This window comes from Sebastes fasciatus, chromosome 10 (assembly GCF_043250625.1).
Source record: "Sebastes fasciatus isolate fSebFas1 chromosome 10, fSebFas1.pri, whole genome shotgun sequence".
Classification (NCBI taxonomy): Eukaryota; Metazoa; Chordata; class Actinopteri; order Perciformes; family Sebastidae; genus Sebastes; species Sebastes fasciatus.
The window spans coordinates 31,676,055-31,698,762 of NC_133804.1; the positions used below are offsets into that span (position 1 = coordinate 31,676,055).

General features: G+C 38.8%; 3 protein-coding genes across 5 annotated transcripts in view; 2 read left to right on the forward strand and 1 right to left on the reverse strand.

The window, feature by feature from the left end:
* Positions 1–19,956, reverse strand: part of srpx2 (sushi-repeat containing protein X-linked 2) — a 22,599-nt gene extending 2,643 nt beyond the window's left edge. Inside the window, exons 1-10 of one of the 2 annotated variants that reach the window (XM_074649412.1) lie at positions 19,815–19,956; positions 17,864–17,940; positions 13,421–13,475; positions 6,982–7,101; positions 3,458–3,535; positions 2,747–2,938; positions 1,378–1,554; positions 972–1,095; positions 764–885; positions 59–238 (exon numbers count right to left, since the gene is read on the reverse strand). In XM_074649412.1, the coding sequence (XP_074505513.1) occupies positions 59–238; positions 764–885; positions 972–1,095; positions 1,378–1,554; positions 2,747–2,938; positions 3,458–3,535; positions 6,982–7,042 (934 nt within the window). In that variant the 5' untranslated portion in view covers positions 7,043–7,101; positions 13,421–13,475; positions 17,864–17,940; positions 19,815–19,956. Of the gene's footprint in view, positions 1–58; positions 239–763; positions 886–971; positions 1,096–1,377; positions 1,555–2,746; positions 2,939–3,457; positions 3,536–6,981; positions 7,102–7,212; positions 7,329–13,420; positions 13,476–17,863; positions 17,941–19,814 lie in introns of those variants that run through there. The other variant, XM_074649413.1, reaches the window with a different exon arrangement.
* On the forward strand, positions 10,538–17,870 carry tspan6 (tetraspanin 6). Its single transcript, XM_074649419.1, has 8 exons — positions 10,538–10,821; positions 13,918–14,106; positions 14,198–14,272; positions 14,514–14,609; positions 14,983–15,138; positions 15,282–15,365; positions 16,827–16,911; positions 17,142–17,870. Exons 1-7 carry the CDS (start codon positions 10,735–10,737, stop codon positions 16,893–16,895), a joined length of 756 nt encoding a protein of 251 aa, XP_074505520.1. The 5' UTR covers positions 10,538–10,734; the 3' UTR covers positions 16,896–16,911; positions 17,142–17,870.
* On the forward strand, positions 19,446–21,894 carry mid1ip1l (MID1 interacting protein 1, like). 2 transcript variants are annotated; one of them, XM_074649420.1, is made up of 3 exons: positions 19,449–19,593; positions 20,087–20,252; positions 20,617–21,894. In XM_074649420.1, exon 3 carries the CDS (start codon positions 20,685–20,687, stop codon positions 21,192–21,194), a length of 510 nt encoding a protein of 169 aa, XP_074505521.1. In that variant the 5' UTR covers positions 19,449–19,593; positions 20,087–20,252; positions 20,617–20,684; the 3' UTR covers positions 21,195–21,894. The 2 variants fall into 2 exon arrangements, with proteins under 2 accessions (XP_074505522.1, XP_074505521.1); XM_074649421.1 differs by lacking the exon at positions 20,087–20,252 and having other exon boundaries at positions 19,446–19,593.
* Positions 21,895–22,708: the final 814 nt, after the last annotated feature.

Genomic DNA, 22,708 nt, shown 5'->3' on the forward strand with positions numbered 1-22,708 from the left:
ATTTTATGTTTATGCAGCAAATTCCTCAGCATGATTTGCAACTTTTGTGCAGACTCACGAACACACTCGGCAGGCTCTCCTCCCCAGTTGCGGTTGAACTGGCAGACGCGACTAGAGACGCCCCTCAGTTCATATCCTCCGTCGCAGTGGTATTCACACGTTGCACCGTAGTTGTTCCCGTCAGAGGAGCAGGTGAGGTAGCCGTACAGAGGCGCATTTAGAGCTGAACATCTTCTCACTGGAAATAAGAAATCCAATGTGTCATCCAAGTTATAATGCTGACCTATTGTGCTTTTTCCTTTTGTGTAGTTTTTTGTGCATTTAAAAGGTCTGCAAAGTTACAAAGCCCAAAGTAGTAATTTTACGTGTTATTTTCTTTTTTCTCGTAAAGTTATGACTTTATTTTCGTAAAAATGACTTTTTTTCTCGTAAAGTTATGATTTTATTCTCATAATATTGCGACTTATTTCTCGTAAAATTATGACTTTATTCTGGAAATCTCAGATTCTTTTTCCCTCAATGTGGCCCTAATACTCCGTAGTACATTTGCACTTTGGCCCTCACTGCATTAGACTTATATATTATATACTTAGACTATAAACTGTGTTACCTTCATCACGATGAATTTTTTTTTCTCTTTGCCTAAAAGGTTGCTGACCCCTGTTCTAGTAGAAAAACCCCAAATACAAGTATGAACCTGAAAATGACAAAATAGGTCCTCTTTAATGTGTAGTATTTAAACTCATTTCATAAGTCAACTCACCCTCAACACGTACTATAAACTTGCAGGCCGCTCGGTTCCTGGCTTGATCGTACACTTTGTATCGGATAATGCTCGCTCCCTCTTTAAAGTCGGTGCCCGGCTCCTGGCCGACTAATATCACTCTGCAGAGAGAGACGAGTACATAGAAGTGAAGGCTGAGTGTTTTATGCCGTTTTCAGGTGAACAGGAAAGGAAAGTAGAGACATACTCAAGTAATTTATCAGCAGTATCTTTAGCAGCGGGGGGGTCCCAGGTCACCGTAGCAGAGAGTTTTCCAGGCTCGGCGACCTTGAGTCTGGACGGAGGACACTTGATCTTTGGAGGTTCTGTATCTGAAATAAACAGTTGGAAAATTACAACATTAGGAAGTTCATCTAACTGTAGCAGTCGTATAGAGCAAAAGACTGAAAGACAGCAGCTCTGGATTCAATCCAAAGAACAGATGAGCAGGAAATACGCTTGTTGTGTGACTGGACACACACTGACTTGTGAAAGAAGAATGAAAAACTAGACCGCAACACAGATGGCCTCCATGTTGTTGGCAGTATGTTAAGTTGACAGTTTAAACATCTGGTTAGCTTTACATCTTCAAAGATGACAACCTCGATACATACCTTCACAATTTGGCTGTCCTCCGCTCCACGACCCCCCGCGCTGACAGGTGCGTGAGTGTTCGCCCTCGATGCGATAGCCGCGGTCGCAGGTGAAGCTACATATGGAGTCCACCATGAAGCCGTGAGTGCAGGTGTATCGGCCGTATGGAATGGGGTGCAGCACACGGCAGCGCATCTCTGGAGGAACATCAACCACACAGACAACACAGTATGTTGAGGTCAAGGGTCGAAACAATCACAGAATCAATATACTGTATATCTTAAAGGATGAGGCTGCAACAAATCCTGTGAAAGACCAAAACCAACATTGTGTTCGTCTCAATACTTTTCCGACTGACCAAGTTTACCTGTTGCTCTAACCGTCCCAAGCTTTCGTGCCTACTGAAGACGTAAATCTTTAAAAGCAGGTCATGAATTATTACTTCCATTTTCAAAAAAAGGTTAAATAATTTCCTAAAACAGCTGGGCACTCTAGGTTTTAGCAAATGTCAATGAAACACCAGTTAATAGTGCGTTTGTTGGGGACTATTTTTAGCAGCGGATGAATACACATTTTGTGCACTATTGAGATTTGACCATAGACTGTATATAAGAAGTGGACGTAGTCACCGTGACGTCACCCATTGGTTTGTGGACTGCCGTTTTGAAGCCTCCAGTTCAGCATTTTGGCCGCCGCCATCTTGTTTTTTTGCAACCAGAAGTGACAAAAGAGGGAGGAGCTAAGTACAACCGAACGCTGAATAAGATATTTTTAGGTGACCGAAAAAGGTTATAATTAACTTTCATGAACTGAAAACACACTGTGAAAGGGTTAAAGTTCTACGATGAAAACACGGACAACTCCCAGACCGGACAACGCCGTGGTAGCGACCTGTCAATCACAAGGTAGCCCCGCCCTAAAGCATCCCCTGCTTTATGGTCTATTTGACTCTAAATTAACCATCATTTACTAACTGAACATCATGCTGTATTGAAGAAGACTTGAAACTAGTGATTGAGACCATAAACTCATGTTTACAATGTTTACTGAGGTAATAAATCAAGCAAGAAGCTCATTTTCTCAGAGACTTCTATACATCGGACTTCTTTTTGCAGCCAGAGGAGTCGCCCCCTGCTGGCTGTTAGAGAGAATAAAAGTTTAAGGCACTTCAGAATTGGCTTCACTTTTCAAAAACCAGCGGTTGCCCAGTGGTTTTTACAGCAGCAGGATGGTGTATGTGGTATCGACTCAAATTAAAATACAATGAAAATGTTTATGGTAATCGAGGGAGATGTCAGCCAGTACGATGGTACGTTTTGAATAAGGAAGACGTAGAATATCTCCAGATTCATCCTCATATGTGAATTTAAATTCTCAACGTCCACATACTGCGGCAGAAAGCGGTTCCGGACCAGCGTCGGCTGGCGAGACAGTGAATCGAGCTCTTCCCCAGCAGTCGGTATCCTCGATCGCAGCTCATCTCACAGCGGGTGCCCAACGTGCTCGTGTAGGCCACGCCTCGAGGGGAGCGGCAGGTCACCTCGCCATTGGTCAGACCCGGAGAGTGACACCAGTTAGGGTCTGCGGTTAAAGAGAAACCAACATCTGTGTGAAGCACTAATGGTGCAAAGAAAGAAACTGAAGTGTCTTATACTTGGATATCAAGTATAAGGCTAAACCACCACAGAGAGCTAATAGAGCAACGACCAAGCAAAGAAAACACTGAAATTGTCGAAAAAGAAGCCTACTAAATATGTATGATTGTTAAAATTAAAAAGACAGAGAATTGTATTCCTAAAAATAATAGGAAAACTAATTTCTGATGCAATATTCACAGGCAATAATGTGCTCAAAATCCATCCAAATCTTTTTTTTTCCAACCTTTTGCAGTTATTGCGTTCACTATTTGGGTTAATTGTACAATTTATCGGTTGTTCTATATAAAAATTGTTATGAATTGAATGTAATATGCAATATCCCTAAAATATGTCACTTAGTCAGGGGTCATCATTTTACTCAATGATAGAAAAGGGGTCCCTTAAGTAAAAAAGGTTGGGAACCGCTGCCCTAGTTAATGTGTGTGTTTTTCCATATACTCACTTTTGTAGTCTAGTTGAGGAGCGTGGTCTTCTTCTACAAAGTCATTGTAGCCGTCATACTCTGTGGTCCCAGAGCCAGCTGAAAAAACAAACAGACAAACCTTTAACATTTCTTATGTGACCACATGATCTCGTCTCCATAACTTCTTCTCAGGTTTCCTTTTAACTCAAGCTCAATAACATTCCTGTCCACAGACACCTGGATTTGCAATCAGTGATGCTGACAGAAACTCACTGAAGGTTTTTAAACCTGAGAGCCAGCATTGTGTAGAATACTGTTAGGTGCCTACTACACTCACTAGTAGGTTTTATCATCTATTCACATGGTAGATGACCGAAAGACAGCGACCTCTAGTGACCGTAGTAGTTATGACAGGAGCATAAGTCAGGCGCTGTAGTGTAGACAACGTGAAGCTCCATATGTAGTGGAGGGATTTCACCCAGGAGACCGGAGTTCGCATCCCGTTTGAAACCCACAATGTGTAGCTGTCTTTGTATTCATAGTTATTTTAACGCAAAACAAACAGTTTTTTTTCCTAACCCTGAAGAAGTTGTAGTTTTGTTGCCTAAACCTAACTGGGTTTTTTTGCCTAACCCTAAAGAAGTTGTAGTTTTGTTGCCTAAACCTAACTGGGTTTTTTTGCCTAACCCGATAGAAGTTGTAGTTTTGTTGCCTAAACCTAACGAGTAATATTTGTCTGTGTTCAAAACATGACGTTTCATTCAGTTTTACGTGTTAGAACGTTTTGCTTTTAAGTTTCACTTTCACTTTTACAACGTAGTAGGCATAGTAGGCCCCTACTGACCCACATCTATGGTGCTTATAGCGACTGATAACGCATATTTAATGGCCTGATAACAGTCGAATCGTGTGCATCACCGAGGGCTAATTTTACAGGAGGGAAACTGCTATACAAATTAGGACAAACTGCACGTTTTCATTACTCACTTCCCTCTTACTCATCACTATTCATGTAATGAGCAGAAGGGCGTGTGTACTGTACTACGACCTTCATTCTACATTTCTGCACAATAATTCCTTTTCACTGTCATCCTCCTCGCTCAGCAGTTGTGGTTCAGGCACATAATGTCTCCATGTTTAGAGCTGAGAGCCAAACTTTCCAGCCTGTCACCCTCCCACCCCCGTCTCGAGGCAGTTCCTGCTTCCTTTGCTTCAGCTCTGCTTTCTGGCCCTCAACCAAACAAAGTTAACTTTTAACACAGTTTCTATTAATAATAATAGTTATAATAAACAATGATGCCTCACATTAAAACTTCCCCTTCTCTGGAAGCTGCTTCAGATGTTCCAGCGATGTGCAGATTTAAGCTATCGTCAGCGCTTTTTTCCTCATAATGAGTCCGATGTTCCACTCAGTAACACTTCTCCAGACTAATATTTCCCCAGTCCCCCTCACAGAGAATTAATCAGAGGAAATAAACAAGCTGAGCTCATCAGTCTGATGGTCTCAAGTAGACACAGACATTACTTCAGGTGCCATGCATCATCATACATATGGCAATTAAAAGTCAGTGTTTTTAATTACATGCAGGTAACACTACTGCAGGGCTGAAAGCACATTAACTCAAGGACTGTATAACTGAGGTACTTATACTTTACTTGACCATTTTAATCTACTTGTACTCCATTATTTCAGAGGGAGATTTAACTGACAGCTCCAGTGCATTGTTAAAGGAACAGTGTGTAACATTTCGGGGGATCTATTAGCAGAAATGGAATATAATATTCATAACTATGTTTTCATTAGTGTATAATCACTTGAAAATAAGAATTGTTGTGTTTTCGTTAGCTTAGATGAGCCCTTCACTAACGGACAAATCAAACACTGAGTCTAGAGAGAGCATTTCGCGTTTTTACGTTACCTGAAGGCCACCGTAGTTCTCTGACACGCTTGTGAAACTGTGGTAACGTGAGCCGCAGAGTGAAAAACCCTGATACCGCCAGCCGCCGTCTGTTGCTCCTAAAGTCGTGTGATTACAGCGTTACCACGGTTTTGCACTCTTTCTTGCTCACGTTACCACAGTCTTGGAAAGGGAGGGGTGAGCAGAGGGGTACTCAGTTAGTTGCTACCACACCACTAGATGCCGCCAAATCCTACAAACTGTCCCTTTAAATGTTAATCCAGTGGTTCCCTACGGATTTGTTTTACAAAAAAAAGCGGAGCTGCTTATAATGTCCCACAACCCAAGCTGACGTCTTCAAATGTCTTGTTTTGTCGGACCAACAGTCCAAAATCCAAAGACATCAGTTTACTATCATGTGCAACAAAAGAAAACCAGCAAATGTTTTGGTGTTTTTTGCTTGAAAAAATGACTAAAGCATTTTATGATTATCAAAATAGTTTTAATTTTCTTGTCGTTGCAGCTCTAAAAAAAAAGCAGTGTCTCAGGCCTCTTGCCATGTTTTAGATGTCTTGAGTTGTTCCACCAAAGAGAAAATTTCCTCTATTAATTTCAATAACTGTTCACAAAAAAAGCAAAGATTAGAGAAAAATCCCAAAAAGTGAATACAATTTTGTGCAGCAGAACTTAGTTTTTTTTCTTTTCTACTCCTTTAATTATGTTGCGACTCCTCAGATTTATCATGTGAGCCTTTGAAGGGGCCCGACCCACAGGTTGAGAACCACAAAACTGTATTTCAAAAACTAGCTGCTTATGTTTTGATGCATCAGTATTAATATCTAATATATGATAATCAGTCGCATTTTTCTGCAGAACTAGTACTTTTACTTTTGATACTTTAAATACAGGATTCTACTTGTGATGTAGTATTTGTACATTGTTGCACTGGTACTTTTACTCCAGTAAAAGATCTAAATACTTCTACTACGAGTGTAGAATACCAGGACGCTGCATCATGCACCACAGAGACATGTAGACACAGAGTGAGTCCATGCAGCCGGGCTGAGTCACTCCAGAGGAAGGAGTTACAAAGGCTTCATTTATCTCTAATGACAAAGCTGACCAGAATCCTTTCAATCCCTCTGCATCATCATCTGGAGCTTCTGGGTGTTTTCTCAGGTCACGCTATTATCTCTGCAGGATTAAACGAAGGCTTTAACACGCTCGGCCCTGAGAGGAGGGAGGGGGATTCCTCAGTAATTAACTGGCAGTGATTGGAGCCCAGCTGTAATCAAACTGCCTAGTCAGCAAATCAAAGACGGGCTCCTGGAGAGGGAGGCAGCTCAACTACAAGCTTCATTTAAGCTAATTTTGACTGAATCAGCTCCTCATTCCTGAAGGGGAGGCTCTCCATTTGCATTCATCCAGTCACCTCAAAAATCCAGCACATCTGCATCTAATACAGTTGTTATTACCGCTGAGATGAAGGCATTTCCCTGCTGCGGGGACCGGGGAGGGATTTGGATGGTTGAGTGACTTGAGCAATCATGATATGAGATATTTTTACAACTTTTTAGAGAAGATTTTTACAAAGAATTTCCGGACTGAAAGGAAATAATATTCAGAATTCACACATAACTATAGAAAAGTATTGTTTGGACTCACCTGTGAAGTATAAGATGAACACAGCAACAGAGCGTGCGAGGAGCATGTCAGAAACACACATGACACTCCTGGGGAAAAAAAGTTGTTTTTTTTGCTCAGGTTGGTTCAGATCCCAGAGTCCTACCGGAAAAAGTACAAAGTTATAATCCAGAGAAAGTTAACAATTGGTATAACAAATGACTTTTAAAAACAACTATCCCAGCTGAGGACACAGAAGCACTCCCTTCATACCAGAGTCTCCGTAGTTTTTGAAAAGGATCCTTCTAGTTCTTCATCTTAGTAAAACACCACTTGGTGGAGCTAACGGACCTCTTAGTGTTTGTGTGTTTCCTCCCACTGCTGCATTAAACATGATGATTGAGCCATTTTATTATTCCCCGCCCCTCCAACAGCTCATAAACCCAGAGAGGTTATTATAGACCACACGTGAAAATATAGAAAGGCCTATACCAGGGGTCAGCCACCTTTACTATCAAAAGAGACATTTTAGGCAAAAAAAAGTTAAGTCAAAGTATATAGTATATAAGTCTAATGCAGAGTACTACGGAGTATTAGGGCCACATTGAGGGAAAAAACATCTGAGATTTCTAGATTAAAGTCATAATATTACGAGAATAAAGTCATAACTTTACGAGAAAAAAGTTGTAATATTATGAGAATAAAGTCATAACTTTACGAAAAAAAAGTCGTAACATTACGAGAAAAAAAGTTGTAACATTACGAGAATAAAGTCGTAACGTTACGAGAATAAAGTCATAACTTAACAAGAATAAAGTCGGAACATTACGAGAATAAAGTCATAACTTTACGAAAAAAAAGTCGTAACATTATGAGAATAAAATCGTAACTTTACGAGAATAAAGTCATAACTAAACGAGAATAAAGTCGGAACATTACGAGAATAAAGTCATAACTTTAAGAGAAAAAAGTCTTAATATTACGAGAGAAAAAGAGAAAATAACACGTAAAATTACTACTTTATAGTATTATGACTTTTTTCTCGTAATTTTATGACTTTATTCTCGAAATCTCAGATTATTTTTTTTTCCTCAATGTGGTTCTAATACTCCGTCGTACTGTCGTACCATAGACTTAGAACAATGATAAATAAAAATAAAAATATAAACAAAAAACAGTTAATAATTTCCATTTTTAAAAATCCACACGGAGCCACTGGAGAGGGGCTGAAGAGACGCAGGTTGCTGACCCCTGTTCTATACGTTGATATCAATATTATTTATTAACTGATAGTGTGACTAATGAGATCAGTGGTGACTTGTAGTGATTATACATTTTTAATTTCTCAATCCCTTATGGGAACTTTACTGTTATAATAATAATAATGCATAATATCTTTTAGGCCTGTGTATATATATATAACTTTTCAAAAACAAGTATACAAAGTGCTTCAAAGACACAGAAAATACACGATACAATTATAAAATAGATTTGATAATATGTCTAATGTCCACTAACACGATTTAATGTAATACATTGTTGTTTTCAAAGTGTCATTTAATTAATGTTGTAATATAAATAAAAGAAATCTTCGTGTTTATCTTATGAACGCCTTGTTATGATAATTTTATTGACCTAGCTGATGTAATTTGGCCCATTCAACTGTGTCACGTCACCAGAGGAATAAAAGGCTACCCTTTATTATAAAGTCAGACAGCACGAGACAGGAAATAACACTACTGCCCTCAAAATAAAAGCATACATTTGATTTGAAGAAAACTTGGTGGTAACTGTGACTGTAAAACATTAAGCAATGACAAAGTAATTAATTATTTGACATTTTAATGGGCAATAAAAATAAGAATTATAACATTATAAAAAATAATGAAATTGTTATTTAGTTCATTTATTCATAGATTAATAAATACATTTGTAAACAAATGTATTAATGCCTATTTTTATTGCACAATTAGTTATTAATCAATTAAATGCTTTATTACTTTTTACGTGACTCTTGTGGTCCTCATATTTACCAAGATAAATTTATGAGATATTGGGTCAATTTTTTACCTTCTCATTAAAAATTGTCAGATGGTATGGCTTAGGTCTCATAATTTTGACATATATGATGATTTTGAATCTATTTTCATTTTAAGTTAAGTAAGGCCTAACATTATATTAAGATTTAATAGGGAAGTTTTACAGAGAAAACCTCACTAAATATTCCTCCTCAAATAGTCATATGTGTTTAAAATAATGTAGGGTTTTCAGTTGCTTTTTTATTTTGAAAGCTGTACGTTGCTGTTTTATTTTGAAAGCTGTGTCGGTGTTTTGTTTTGAAATCTGTCCATGACGCTGATATATAATATAAATGTCGCTGCTGACTCGACTCTGGATTGTTAAGAGCTGTTTTATTTTGAAAACTGATGTCGGTGTTTTATTTTGAAAGCTGTATGTCAGTGTTTTATTTGGAAATCTGTACTTGACGCTTATATATAATATAAACGTGGCTACTGACTTGACTTTGGACTGTTTAGAGCTGTTTTATTTTGAAAGCTATATCTCGGTGTTTTATTTTGAAATCTGTGCTTGACGCTGATATGTGATATAAATGTCGCTGCTGACTTGACTGGACTGCTTAGAGCTGTTTTATTTTAAAAACTGATGTCTGTGTTTTATTTTGAAAGCTATATCTCTGAGTTTTATTTTTAAATCTGTGCTTGACGCTAATATATATAATGTAAACGTGGCTGCTGACTTGACTCTGGATTGTTTAGAGCTGTTTTATTTTGAAAGCTATATCTATGTGTTTTATTTTTAAATCTGTGCTTGACGCTAATATATATAATGTAAACGTGGCTGCTGACTTGACTCTGGATTGTTTAGAGCTGTTTTATTTTGAAAGCTATATCTATGTGTTTTATTTTTAAATCTGTACTTGATGCTGATATATAATATAAATGTCGCTGCTGATTTGACTCTGGATTGTTTAGAGCTGTTTTACTTTGAAAGCTGATGTCGGTGTTTTATTGTGAAAGCTGTGATGTCGTTGTCTTATTTTGAAAGCTATATCTTGGTGTTTTATTTTGAAAACTGTACTTGAAGCTGATATATAATATAAATGTCGCTGCTGACTTGACTCTCGACTGTTCAGAGCCGTTTTATTTTTAAAGCTGATGTCGGTATTTTGAAAGCTGTATGTTTGTGTTTTTATTTTGAAATCTGTGCTTGACGCTGATATATAATGTAAACGTGGCTGCTGACTTGACTCTGGACTGCTTGGAGCTGTTTTATTTTGAAAGCTGTATCTCAGTGTTTTATTTTGAAATCTGTGCTTGACACTGATATATAATGTAAACGTGGCTGCTGACTTGACTCTGGACTGCTTGGAGCTGTTTTATTTTGAAAGCTATATCTCAGTGTTTTATTTTGAAATCTGTGCTTGACACTGATATATAATGTAAACGTGGCTGCTGACTTGACTCTGGACTGCTTGGAGCTGTTTTATTTTGAAAGCTGTATCTCAGTGTTTTATTTTGAAATCTGTGCTTGACACTGATATATAATGTAAACGTGGCTGCTGACTTGACTCTGGACCACTTGGAGCTGTTTTTCCCTTCAGGAAAGTGAATCTGGGTTAGTGACGACACTTCCCCCTCTCTCTCTCTCTCCTCTGATTTCTCCCTGAAGTTTTCTCCCCCTCTCCTCTCCTCTCCTCTCTCCCCTCTAGGGCGCTGTGTGAACTCAACTTTTCACTCCTTTTTTTCCTCCAGTTTAAAGTAAAAAAACGCCATCATGTCGCCGCCGTCTCGACGGCTTCAGACGAAGCCGGTGATCACCTGCCTGAAGACCTTCCTCATCTCCTACAGCCTCATATTCTGGGTGAGATACATGTCATGTCATGTTCATGTAATGGGGGACAACAAGCTAAAGGAGCAACAATGGGGCTAAAAGAGGTGGAGGAGGCGGCGGTGCCAACAAAGCTGCTCCTCAAATCACGACAGAGAGTTAGAGATCTGTTGAGTAAATGTCCTCCAGCTAAAGTTCAGATTGTTTAATGTTTACCGGCCGTTGGAGCCGTTGGAGCCGTTGGAGCCGTTGGTTTTCAGATTCAAATTCAGATTTATAATTAACGTTCCAACGTTCTGAAAACAGCCGTTAGCTCTGTTCTGTCACTGATTTAAAAAAAGATATATAACCTACAAAAACTACAGTTTAACAAATATTATAAGTGATATATTTTCCGTTTAAGGTTAGATTTAACACTCTTGTTCTTGTTGTTCTACAGTCCAACTTAATTATACGTTTAAACTGCAAAGATTTATTCGATTAACCGATTGACAGATAACGTTATTATACTAACGTTCCATCATTTCCTCTAAAGAGATAACATTAGCTTTAGAGCAGCAACAATTACTGTCACTATTTAATCTGTATTGTTTTCTTGAAATCGTTTGGTCTATAACATGTCAGAAACAGTCAAAAAATTATATATATATAAAATATATAACGTTACACATTTGAGAAACTGAAAAGAAAAAACTTTAGCCTGATTTAGAAAAAAAGAAGACTTAAAACAATTAATTTTCTGTTGTTCGACTAATCAGGTGATCTACTAACTGTTGCAGCTGATTTAGCAGACTGTATAATTTGCAAGGAAACTATAAAATATATTGTTATTATTAAGTAGTGTTTGGTGTTTTTACTTGAGATTTTAGTGATTAGATTAGATTAAGATTAATCACTTATCAAAATAGTTGCAGATTCATTTTCTGTCAATGGACTTGTCTCTTAAAGGTCCCATATCGTGCTAATTTTCAGGTTCATACTCGTATTTTGTGTTTCTACTAGAACATGTTTACATGCTGTAACATTTAAAAAACACTATTATTCTCATATTGTCCGTCTGAAACGCTCCGTTTTATCACATTTCAACGGAATTGCTTTGCTAGGCAACAGTTTGGGTCCATGTTTACTTCCTGTCAGCTAATGTTTTTTACATACACTGCAAGAGGAAATAAACTGGGACATGTTTAGTATGTTGAAGTTTAAAACTGAAATGGTCTATATTGTAGATTTGTGACATCACAAATGGACAGAAATCCTAACGGCTTGTTTCAAACGAACAATTTCTGAATATGGGCTGTGTGTGTATTTCTCCGTATATTGAGCGTTTTGATAGTTTAACAGTATTTATATAGCACTTAAACCTGCTTTATAATATAAAGACATGGAAATCACACTTTTTACAATATGGGACCTTCAAAACGAAAAATCATTTGTTAAAACAGTTGCAGATTAATTTTCTGTTTGAGTAATGGTTGCAGTTGACGTAACAGACTATGTAATTTGCAAGGAAACTAGATATATATTTTATAGTTTCCTTGGTAATTTGGTACTAACTTTAGGGAAAACTGGGATTTCCTTTGGAGGAAATCTCAAACATCAGGCTGTTTATACGGTTACGTTTTTATTATTGGAAACTTTATTCTCCATATACGATGAATTGTATGCTTGCCTGTAGGCAAATTTCACAACTTTTCATAATGTTCAACTGTGAAAAAAACGTTCAAAACATTTGCATTGCACCAGATTTATGTATATATATATTTTTAGTAGCCTCTGCTTTTATATTAGTGTGAAGTAGATTTGGAAAGTTTGAATGTCCAACTGATGTACTCACTTGGCTAGCAATTAATTGGAGTTAATTAGTTAGAGGTTTAATATCATCACTGTTTCTAATAATAGTACAAAGCTGCATCATTCTTTCCAGGAAGCTTTCCAGTTTCCTATAGCCTAAGGAGATATCTTCAAATGTGTAGTCTTGTCAGACCAACAGTCCAAAAAAATCCAAAGATATTCAGATTTATTGTCACATAAGACAAAATAAAATCCTCATATTTGAGAAGCAAAGACCAGATAATGTTTGGTATCTTACTTGAAAAATGACTGAAAGATGAATCGCTTATCAAATTATTGACTACAAACTGATTAAATGAGATCGTCAGAATAATTGATAATGAAAATAACTGCTAGTTGCAGCCGTTATATTAGATGTTAGGAAAATGTAAACATGAGCTTGTCTTGAGAAGAAAATGAGCAGTTATCGTTGCCCCCCCCCCCCCTCCTCCGTTAATCTTTGTACTGAGCAAACAACAAACAGCAACCTCAGGCTGCTGCTGCTGCTGCTGCTGCTGCTAACACAAAGTTCAGGTCAATGCTTTTATCTGGCAATTTATTGCTCTTGGCTGGTTGAGCTGATGCCTCCCCTCAGGCTAATGACTGGTGTGGGCTGTCATAAAGGAAAAAAGATGCTGAGACGATTAAACCTCAGGCTGAGAGGTTAGTGGCGGATCCCAGGTGTGTGTTTTTACTGAACAGGTAAATACATAATCTGCAGCATCTGAATCATGTATGACTGACAACAAAGGAGCGTTTATCAAGTATATGGTGGTTGTGAACAATATGGGCTTCTACTCACCGTGTGCCGGAGCTCCAACATCCCCCTCTGCTCCTCTTCATCTGCACTTCCTCCTCTGAGAACACATTAATAAAGGAAATCAATGAGGGAAATAGTGTTGTTCCTTAATTAAAAGTATCCCAGATATTCGAGCAGATTCAGTGCAGATCAGCGGTCTATCTGAGGTTGCATTTTAACAGCAAAATGTAATAGTTTTAGAGGCTGTGTTGCAAAGCGTTTTCATCAAAACACGATGGGAAGAGGTTTATTTGATTATTTTTAAAAGTCAGAAAATAGTGAAATGGACATCACAAGTACCCAGAGCCTCGAGGTGACGTCTTCAGGTGTCTTTTTTTCCCGACCCAACAGTCAAAAACCCAAAGATATACAATTAACTCTTTATAAAGCTGCAACTAACGATTATTTTCATTGTCCAAAAACACCCCATACCAGGGTGTTTTTGAGCCCTAACACTCTGCTCATCTTTCCTCTCTGACTCTCCCTGCCATCGCCTTCAGTTCACAGGCGTGATCCTGCTGGCCGTCGGCGTGTGGGGGAAGGTGAACCTGGAGGCCTATTTCTCTCTGGCGGCCGACGAGAGCACCAATGCGCCATATGTCCTCATCGGGACCGGAGCCATCATCGTGATTTTCGGACTGTTCGGTTGCTTCGCTACGTGCCGCGGCAGCCCATGGATGCTCAAACTGGTCAGTGACAGACGGTGCAGTGATGTCCCTGAACTGTTCACCTTCAGATGTGACCTTGTTTAATTGTCTTCTCTTTATTTGCTCCCTCCAGTATGCCATGTTTCTGACCTTGGTGTTCCTGGCTGAGCTCGTGGCCGGCGTCTCAGGCTTTATCTTCAGACATGAGGTCAGCCACATGTTTTTTTAAATGGATCACATCGACTCACTGACACACATATATATATATATATATATATATCTATAGATATATATATATATCTATAGATATATATATATATATATATATATATATATCTATAGATATATATATATATATATATATATATATCTATAGATATATATATATATATATATATCTATAGATATATATATCTATAGATATATAATCTTTGTTTTGAATTCACCAGATCAAGGCCAAGATAGGCGTCGCCTATAAAAACGCTGTGAAGACCTACAATAGCACAGACAGCAGAGGCGCTGCTGTTAACTACATCCAGATGAATGTGAGTGGGAGGTTTTCCATTACACTAATGGTGTTACTCTTATCTGACTGCGTTTGTGTCTCACTGTACAAACCACACTGACTTTTGTTTGTATAAGAACATTTTCAAAAAGGGCAACTAAACACTAAACCCACAGAGAGCAGAGAAGTGCTGCTCTCTGTGGGTTTAAACCAGTGAGCTTGTGTCACTGCAGGTGTTTTCCCCAGTAGGCGATCCAAAACATCTGCAGTGACCTCACTCATTGTATTGTGACCACACAACAAATAGCCAGCTGGCTTTTCTTGTCATTATTAAAAACACTTTTTGACCCGTTTTTCTGTCGTATAAAGACATTACAACATTGTGATAATTGTCTTTTTTTTTGTCCATATAGTTGCATTGCTGCGGGGTGAACAATTACACCGACTGGGCCGAGACAGATTACTTTAAAGAGCACGGCATCCCTGTCAGCTGCTGTAAAGACAACACCAAATGCTCACCGGAGACCCTGAAAGACCTCGACAAGGCTAGCACAGAGGTGTTCCCGGTGGTGAGTAACTACATATTTGTGTGGTTTTAATGGCTTTAAGTTTGTTTTTAGGAACAAGCAGGGTAATATGTTGCAGCTCAAAAACTGTCTGTGTTTGTAGAAATCTTTAAAAACCTCTCTATAAATGTGTTTTTCTGCCGCAGGGCTGCTTCACAAAGGTGACCACTACGATGGAGTCCAACCTGGGAATCATCGCAGGGATCTCTTTTGGGATTGCATTCTTCCAGGTACATCACATGTTGTTCTTTCAGATACAGAACAAATGGGACATACACATTTTATTTTTATTTTATGCAGTGAGTCTAGTAAGGCAACATCTGGACAGATGACTTTGTAACATCTGTCCAGGGGCTACAGATGAAAATGGACCTTTTGGCTAACTCTGTCGCTTTACAGCAAAGTTTATTAATGTGCACCATCCCTATTAAATAAGCAATAAGTGAATAAAATAACTCGAGCAGTCAGCGTCCTGGTGGCCGAGGGGTTTAAGACACTGACATTGACCATAGTTCGAGTCATCCCCCATTCTCCCTCCTCTCCCCTCATGTCCTGTCCACGGCATACTATCTAATAAAGGTAAAAATGACCAGAAATATGTACAAAAAACATCCTACAGTCGTTGCTCCTTCAGCCCTCTGTTAAATAGTGTTTTAAATATGCTGATGGAGCGGGTTCCAGCAGAATTTGATGGAGTAGCTACCCTTTAAATATTGTTACATCACCTACTATGCACTAAATACTCAATACTATCGTTCAACATACTTTAGTGTGTATAAATAGTAGTATGTTCCTTTTCGGACGCACTGAGCAGTAATTTACGTCGTCACTTCCTGAGAGCCTCCTTGCCGGATGGAGACTTGTAACCATGGTAACCCGTGTCGACCTCATGTGACCAAACTGATGGTTTTGTGAGAATCAAAGTCTGAATTAATTTTAAAATATATATTACGCCCTAGCAAAGTGAAATCTTAATACTTACAGTTAAATTAAAGCGTTATTGTTCGCCAAACGTCCGTTATGAACGTTGTCGTCACTACCGCATTGCATTGTGGGCTGTTAATGCCGCCGTAGTGTCCAGCGTTAAATACTCTTAATAATTCACCGGATATAGTGTTCAATTCACATAATATTGGTTTCATACAAAGGTTTCGGACATACCTAAATATCTCACATACTGTTTTAGCGTTCTAAATAGCGCGTTAGTGAGGAAAATTTCGGACGCAACCTAAGTGTTTAATTTGTAATCGTGTCAGTCGAGTCCTCGTGCACAAGTATAAACAAAACTGGGACAGGATATCTTTAATTAAAGTGTATTTACCGTATCTAAAATCTCAGTTTACTGCTCACTAGAGAATCAATTATTAAGTGTTTATTATATATAGGGAGCAGTGAACGAGCCTGTAAAAGCAAATGTGACCACATCAACATGCTGATTCTAATCAACCAACACATTATAAAACTAAGTACAGCAGGTCAAAAGTTAAACCAGATAGAATCAAATAACATTTACAGTTAGTAATAACTAACTTTCACCTTTGATTTCGCAATGAGAACATGGTTTAGATAATATAGTTTATAAGTTTACTAATGTGGGCGCTGTATCTGCAGTCAAGTTATGTAATTTGGTGTGTTTGGAATTGAGTCTGTTTTAATTAATCTATATTTTGTTTGAATGTGTTTCCTCTCAGCTCATTGGGATCTTCCTGTCCTGCTGCTTGTCTCGATACATAACCAACAACCAGTACGAGATGGTCTAACAGTGACCTTCCACGGGTGAGACTTGTTATCGGCAGAGTTATTAAATATTGGGGAAGTGAACTGTTCTGTGCTGCTGTTCCTAAATCATATATATATTGTACTAAGCACAGATTGTGAACCCTCCCGCCCGAGAAACTGAAGCAGTGGTTTAATGATTTAATGATTTAATGATCCACATGCAAATTAGCTGCTTCACGCCGGCGTCCAACAACCCGTCTGACGTGTTTTTCCTTCTGACTCTGCAGGTCACTGATGGGCGGCTCCTGATGCAAATTGAGTTGAAAGAATCTCCTGTGATTTTTTAAATATTGTGTGCGTGTTAGTTGATATTATTTTAGAGAGGGAAAAACACTCACTGCTTCTTCTTTTTATTCACCGATGACAAACGAGCAGGAGGGAAACGACGTGAGAGGAAATCCAAAAAACAAAAAAAGGGACGTCATCTGCAGTGTAGTTTGACCAAAAAATTTAAAGGGACCTGCACATTACGGAGGTCATTTGTTACTCCTGAGGTTTATTTAGGGATTTCTATTAAGTAGATGTTACTTTATGAGTTCATTTACTCGACCAATTGTCATTTCTTGTGTCTTTGTATAATGCAGCTGCCTTATTTTGTAATTATGCTAAAAAAAAAAACTAGTCTGTAGCCGAGCAGATGAAATCTAGATGATAAGCTGTTAAACTTCTCTGCAACACTAAGTGAATTTCTGTGTGTGTGAAAGCGACATAAAGCCTGAGAGATGGACGAGAAGAGGTCGCCACCCTGAAATCAAGTGTGTGATTCACAGTGAGCACTTGAAAAATGAGCCTTAAACTGATGACGTAGGCCAGTATTGTTGAACGCCCGCATTCATGTGTGCCGATTAGTCGCACAGCCAACTTCGTATCACAGTCTTCAGTGTTAAATTGTTTTGTTCTTTTGTGGATGCATGTGGAAAAAAATAAAAATAAAGATGAAAGTTAGTACCTTTGAACGGTGTGCATGCTCAGGATGTGTCCGTCTCACAGCTGTTTGCTGCTACGATGAAAAGATGCAGAAGTACTCTGGCAGGAGGAGACACACATGATTCAGTTATTTGGGGCCTTGTGAGGGATCCATACAAAATACAACATGTGAAAGATATTAAGTTTCTCAATATGCAACTTTTTATTCAACTTTAGCTCAATATTTAAGGATATTACATAGAAGGAATGTTCAGACGCCTTAGTGAAGTGTGTTGGTAGTTGTACTTCCTCTCAAATATTAAAGTGACTAGCTTGAACATTTTCATCTAAATAAATGAGTCACTGTCGCTGAAAGGTTAACAAAATGGCCCACTAATGAAAGTATTGCAATATTTATATATTTTCCATTATTACAAACTGAGTGTCTGTGGCGACATTCCCGAAAAAAAAAAAAATGCTGTATTACAGTTTTTCTCCCCACTGTATACACACACACACACACACACACACACACACACACATAAACATGTATTTATACTCAGAATTCTGAAAACTTGACGCTCAAATAGAAACTCTAAAGGATTTCCACTTTAAGTACTATATAATGACAATATTTGAGTAAACCTATGATGCATTCACGGTTTACAGTCACTTTTTGGTACAAGCAGGCTTTTTAAGATAAATGAAGATTACACTCATTTAGAGCGCAGTATGTAAACCAGAACTCAAACAACATTTATACATCAACACGTCCAGGTTCATATTCTGACATGTTATGACTATACTACTATAACACTGAGTTTTATGATGAACATTTGTGAGTATGAACCCGAAAGTAAGTTATCAACAACAACAGTTTTCTGACTAATAACACAACATTAGTCTTTGATTTTTAATTTTTATGTTGCAATGAGTAATTTACTTATTGATAGAAACTATAGCACGGCATGTGTGTATTCTTCAAGTGACATAAGTGAGTACTACACCTATATATTATTATTATTATATCTTCTCATAGCATTTCTTACATCTTCTTGTATTATCATATTACAGCTATACTACTATTATACTATTACATTACACTACTGTATCATACACTATAATATACACTACTATATTTAGTACTCTTGCACTATTTGCACTACCATTGGCACACTGTCACTTCACTGCTGTACTTATGTTATCTTATTTTTATTTTATTTTACTTTATTCTATTCGATTTTATTTCTTTTTAAGGTGTATTGGTGTTGGGACGTGTTTAAGCTACTGGATGCCTAAATTTCCTTCGGGATCAATAAAGTATCAATCTATCTATCTAAATTAACTTGTTGGGATCCACCAAAGGGCCGCAAAAGAAATATGTGTTGCCAGATAATTAACAAGATAAGAAAAGTTTAAAAAACAAAATTACGTTTTTCTAAACTATGCCTTTTTTTTTTTTATATATATATATATATATATATAAATTAATGCATAATTGTTCCTCCACAATAAGCTTCTAAAAAATATATTCAAATTGAGTCAAAGTTCAATCATTGGCTGACTGCTGGGACTAGTTGCCACAGAGCAGGAAGATCACAGGTGCACCTAATTACCTTAATGACTCTGCCACGCCCATCGTCATTATTATAATTAATCAAATACACCTGTGAGTGTGCTCTGCTCTCACACATGCAGGTAAACCTGAAGGACTGACACCTCAGTGTGGAGGATTAGTGGCACTATTTCATGTTAAAGGTGAAGCATTATCAGGTAAGACCAACACATTTCTTTCAGAACATTTTAGTGGGAAAATAGTTTTATATATATATATCTAATGTGATTGATCTCATGGTGAGTTTGTGTGCAGACACAAGGTGGCAGTGCTGTGTAACTTAATAAACATGCAGCTGAAGAGAGACATGAAGTAAAAGCTAAAACTTTGCATATTTTTCTAAACACAAAAGGCCAAACATGTTTGGTAAATTCCTCACCTGATGGGGAGGATGTGCTTTCCTGTGCAAACTTGCATCAGTTGTTGCCTTCAGGCTGCAAACGGCCAAGAAAGAAAAGAAAAGAAAGGATGAGAAGTAAAGAGGCTGCAGACAAACCTGCACAAATAGATTTGAGTGGCAGCTGTGATCTGGCCTCTGATTGGTCGGTTTAGGATCAGATGCTTTTGAGAGCCCGCCCACTTCCTCCACGCTGTCCAATAGAAACACACCAGAGGAGGGAGGCTGTTACTCTCTTTCTCTTCCACTCCCAGCCGGCTAGTCGGATATAAAAGCAGCTCAAGTCGTCAGTCTTGTTGGGGAAATATTGTACTTTCCTTCACGGCGGGTGGTGAGCAGCAGAGAGGCTGAAGAAGACTTGAGTTTATCAAACCAGCAACACCAAGAAACATCCTCTCCTCAGGTTACCTCGTGGTTCAGGTCAGTCTGCATTTATTCTATTCAAGGCCTCTGCAGGAAATGCTCTTTATATATGATGCAATATGAGGAAGTCAAGGTCATATTGATGTGAGTTGGGATTTAATGCAGCAAAATGAAGATTATTATGCATGTAGTGTGTTTTTTGGGTGCTAAAAGTCAGGTTGTTTCTGTGCAGATGAGCTGAGAAACAAGCTGCCTGTGTTTCATCATATTTCCTGTCTAGCTGCCCTCCAGTGTGTGTGTGTGTGTGTGTGTGCGTGCATCCATGCTGAATGTGTAAATCTGTGTTTTTAAAGGTGCATAACACCTGGATTTGTTTGTGTACCTTTATTCCTGCATGCTCATGTGTCTTCCTCTCTTGCAGCTCTGCCTTTTCTAAAACTACCACCACCTGCCAGTTAACCAAGCCAAGCCCCCAAAAAAGCCTTCAAAATGATGCAAATCGACTCGGCCAGCAACAAGCACTCCCTCATCAACGTCATGCACCGCTTCATAGCAGCCGCCAACAACATGGACGAGACCATCATGGTTCCCAGCCTGCTGCGAGACGTGCCCCTGGAGGAGCGTGCAGCCGGCGAGACGGAGCCTAACAACAACAGCAGCAACAAACGCCACGATGACGACAACCTGGAACCGCCGTGCCCCAACAAGCAGAGGGACATGTACGAGCACTACCTGCTCCTCAAGTCCATAAAGAACGACATGGAGTGGGGTCTGCTGAAGAGGGAGATGAGCGGCGGCGCCAGCTTCCTGGAGATGGCGGTGAAGCAGGAGGAGGTCTGCGGCGGGGAGCTGCATCCCGACGACAACTCGGACCTGGAGAACCAGTTTCACTATCACCTCAGGGGACTGTTTGGAGTTCTGTCCAAGCTCACGTTGCAGGCCGACCACCTCACCAACCGGTACAAGAGGGAAATCGGAGGCGGAAACTTCATGAGATAGAAGTCACTAAATTTTTTCTTCTCTTCCCCCCCCAACCCCCGGACTGCTTGACTTGCACAATGGGATGTGTTGAGAAGGGATCCCCATCTCTTCCTAATAGATCTCAATGGACGGTGAACTGACCAGGGCAACCACTTTGTGACTTCTCTCACTCCTCCTGAGCACTCCAACTATCCCCTACCTGAAACCGGTGACACCTGCACTGACATGTCCCTCCTTACAGTACGGGAGGTCGACACTTACGTGCACGGTGGAGGTTTTTATTGAATCTGTTCCCCAAAAAGTCCAGATGAAGCGCAGCTCTGGTTTATGCAGACACTTGCCCTCCTTTTTTTTTTTCTTTTTTTTTTTTGTCTTTTCATTTCAAAAGTTTGTTACCAGATTGAGAATAAAAAGAAGGTTTCTGACTGTATAGGAGAAATTGAATGCTGGTTATTCTGTCCCTCCTTTTCTTTTCTTTTTAAATGATTTTAGCGCTGAGCTGAAGGGCTCCTCTTACCTGCTGAGGTTTTAAATCTTTCCACTTACTGTAACATGGCGTGCCTTGACTTTTTGTATACCCCTCATGCCCTGTTCAGTTACTCCACCATTGTCTCGACTGCTAAAAACGGTTCATCAAAGGTGTTCATTATTCATTTGTTTGTCCTTGGATATTTCAAAATTTTATATTAAAGCAGAAATAAATAATTGGAAACTTTGACTGTTTGTTGTGTCACTGCTGCTAACAGGAAGGACGTCGGGGGAGTTTCCGCCATTTTTTTCTCAGTTAGAAAACAAATGTTTGTCTCCGCAGCTTAAAGGCTACTCAGGAATTCGTAGTAATGATGCATTTTGACGTGCCTTAACACGTCACTGTTCCTTAAGTAGGGCAGGTTTAGCAGCTTTATATAATTGGAAGGATTTAAAAGTGCGTTGCTGAGGATTTCCCTAAAAGGATAAGATCTATAAAGAGGTGCAGCTAAAGAGGTCACGGCTCTTCAGCAGCACAATTTGTTAGATAAGATGCATTTTGCATCATCGCCGTTTAATGCAAATACGCACTAGTGCTGAAAGACATTTAACCTGTAAGACGGACATCCTGCAGCGTGTTTGACCTGCAGGATGCTGTAACGCAAATATTTGTCAGGGTTTCTTGCCTACAATGTAAACACAATTTAGGACCACAAACATTGCATGTAAATAGTGCTTCAATCTAAGTTGCTTTTCTTCAGAAAACGTCTGATTACAGAGCAGAATTTGAATGGTATTAGTGGATTTTGTGCACATTTCCTTACAGATCAGCCTGTTTTTTAAGACGAATTACAAAATATAATTGTGCCGATATTGGTTCACACGTTACAAAGTGTCACGGTGTAACAAACCCCGTCAGCACATGGCCAATTTTTTGTTTTATTACCTGTCTTAATCTAATTTTATCTACATTTACAGTCCACTAATCATCTCAGACGGTGGGGACAACAGCTGACAGACGGTTATAAAAGCTGTAAAGTGCGTTGACCCGTCAGAAGTGATAA

Excerpts from the sequence above, each read along its gene's own strand:
- tspan6 (XM_074649419.1), top strand. The coding sequence starts at position 10,735 with ATGTCGCCGCCGTCTCGACGGCTTCAGACGAAGCCGGTGATCACCTGC. Across the intron at positions 14,610-14,982 it reads TTAACTACATCCAGATGAAT|TTGCATTGCTGCGGGGTGAA; the intron begins GTGAGTGGGAGG and ends TTGTCCATATAG. Across the intron at positions 15,139-15,281 it reads GCACAGAGGTGTTCCCGGTG|GGCTGCTTCACAAAGGTGAC; the intron begins GTGAGTAACTAC and ends TTTCTGCCGCAG.
- mid1ip1l (XM_074649421.1), top strand. The coding sequence starts at position 20,685 with ATGATGCAAATCGACTCGGCCAGCAACAAGCACTCCCTCATCAACGTC.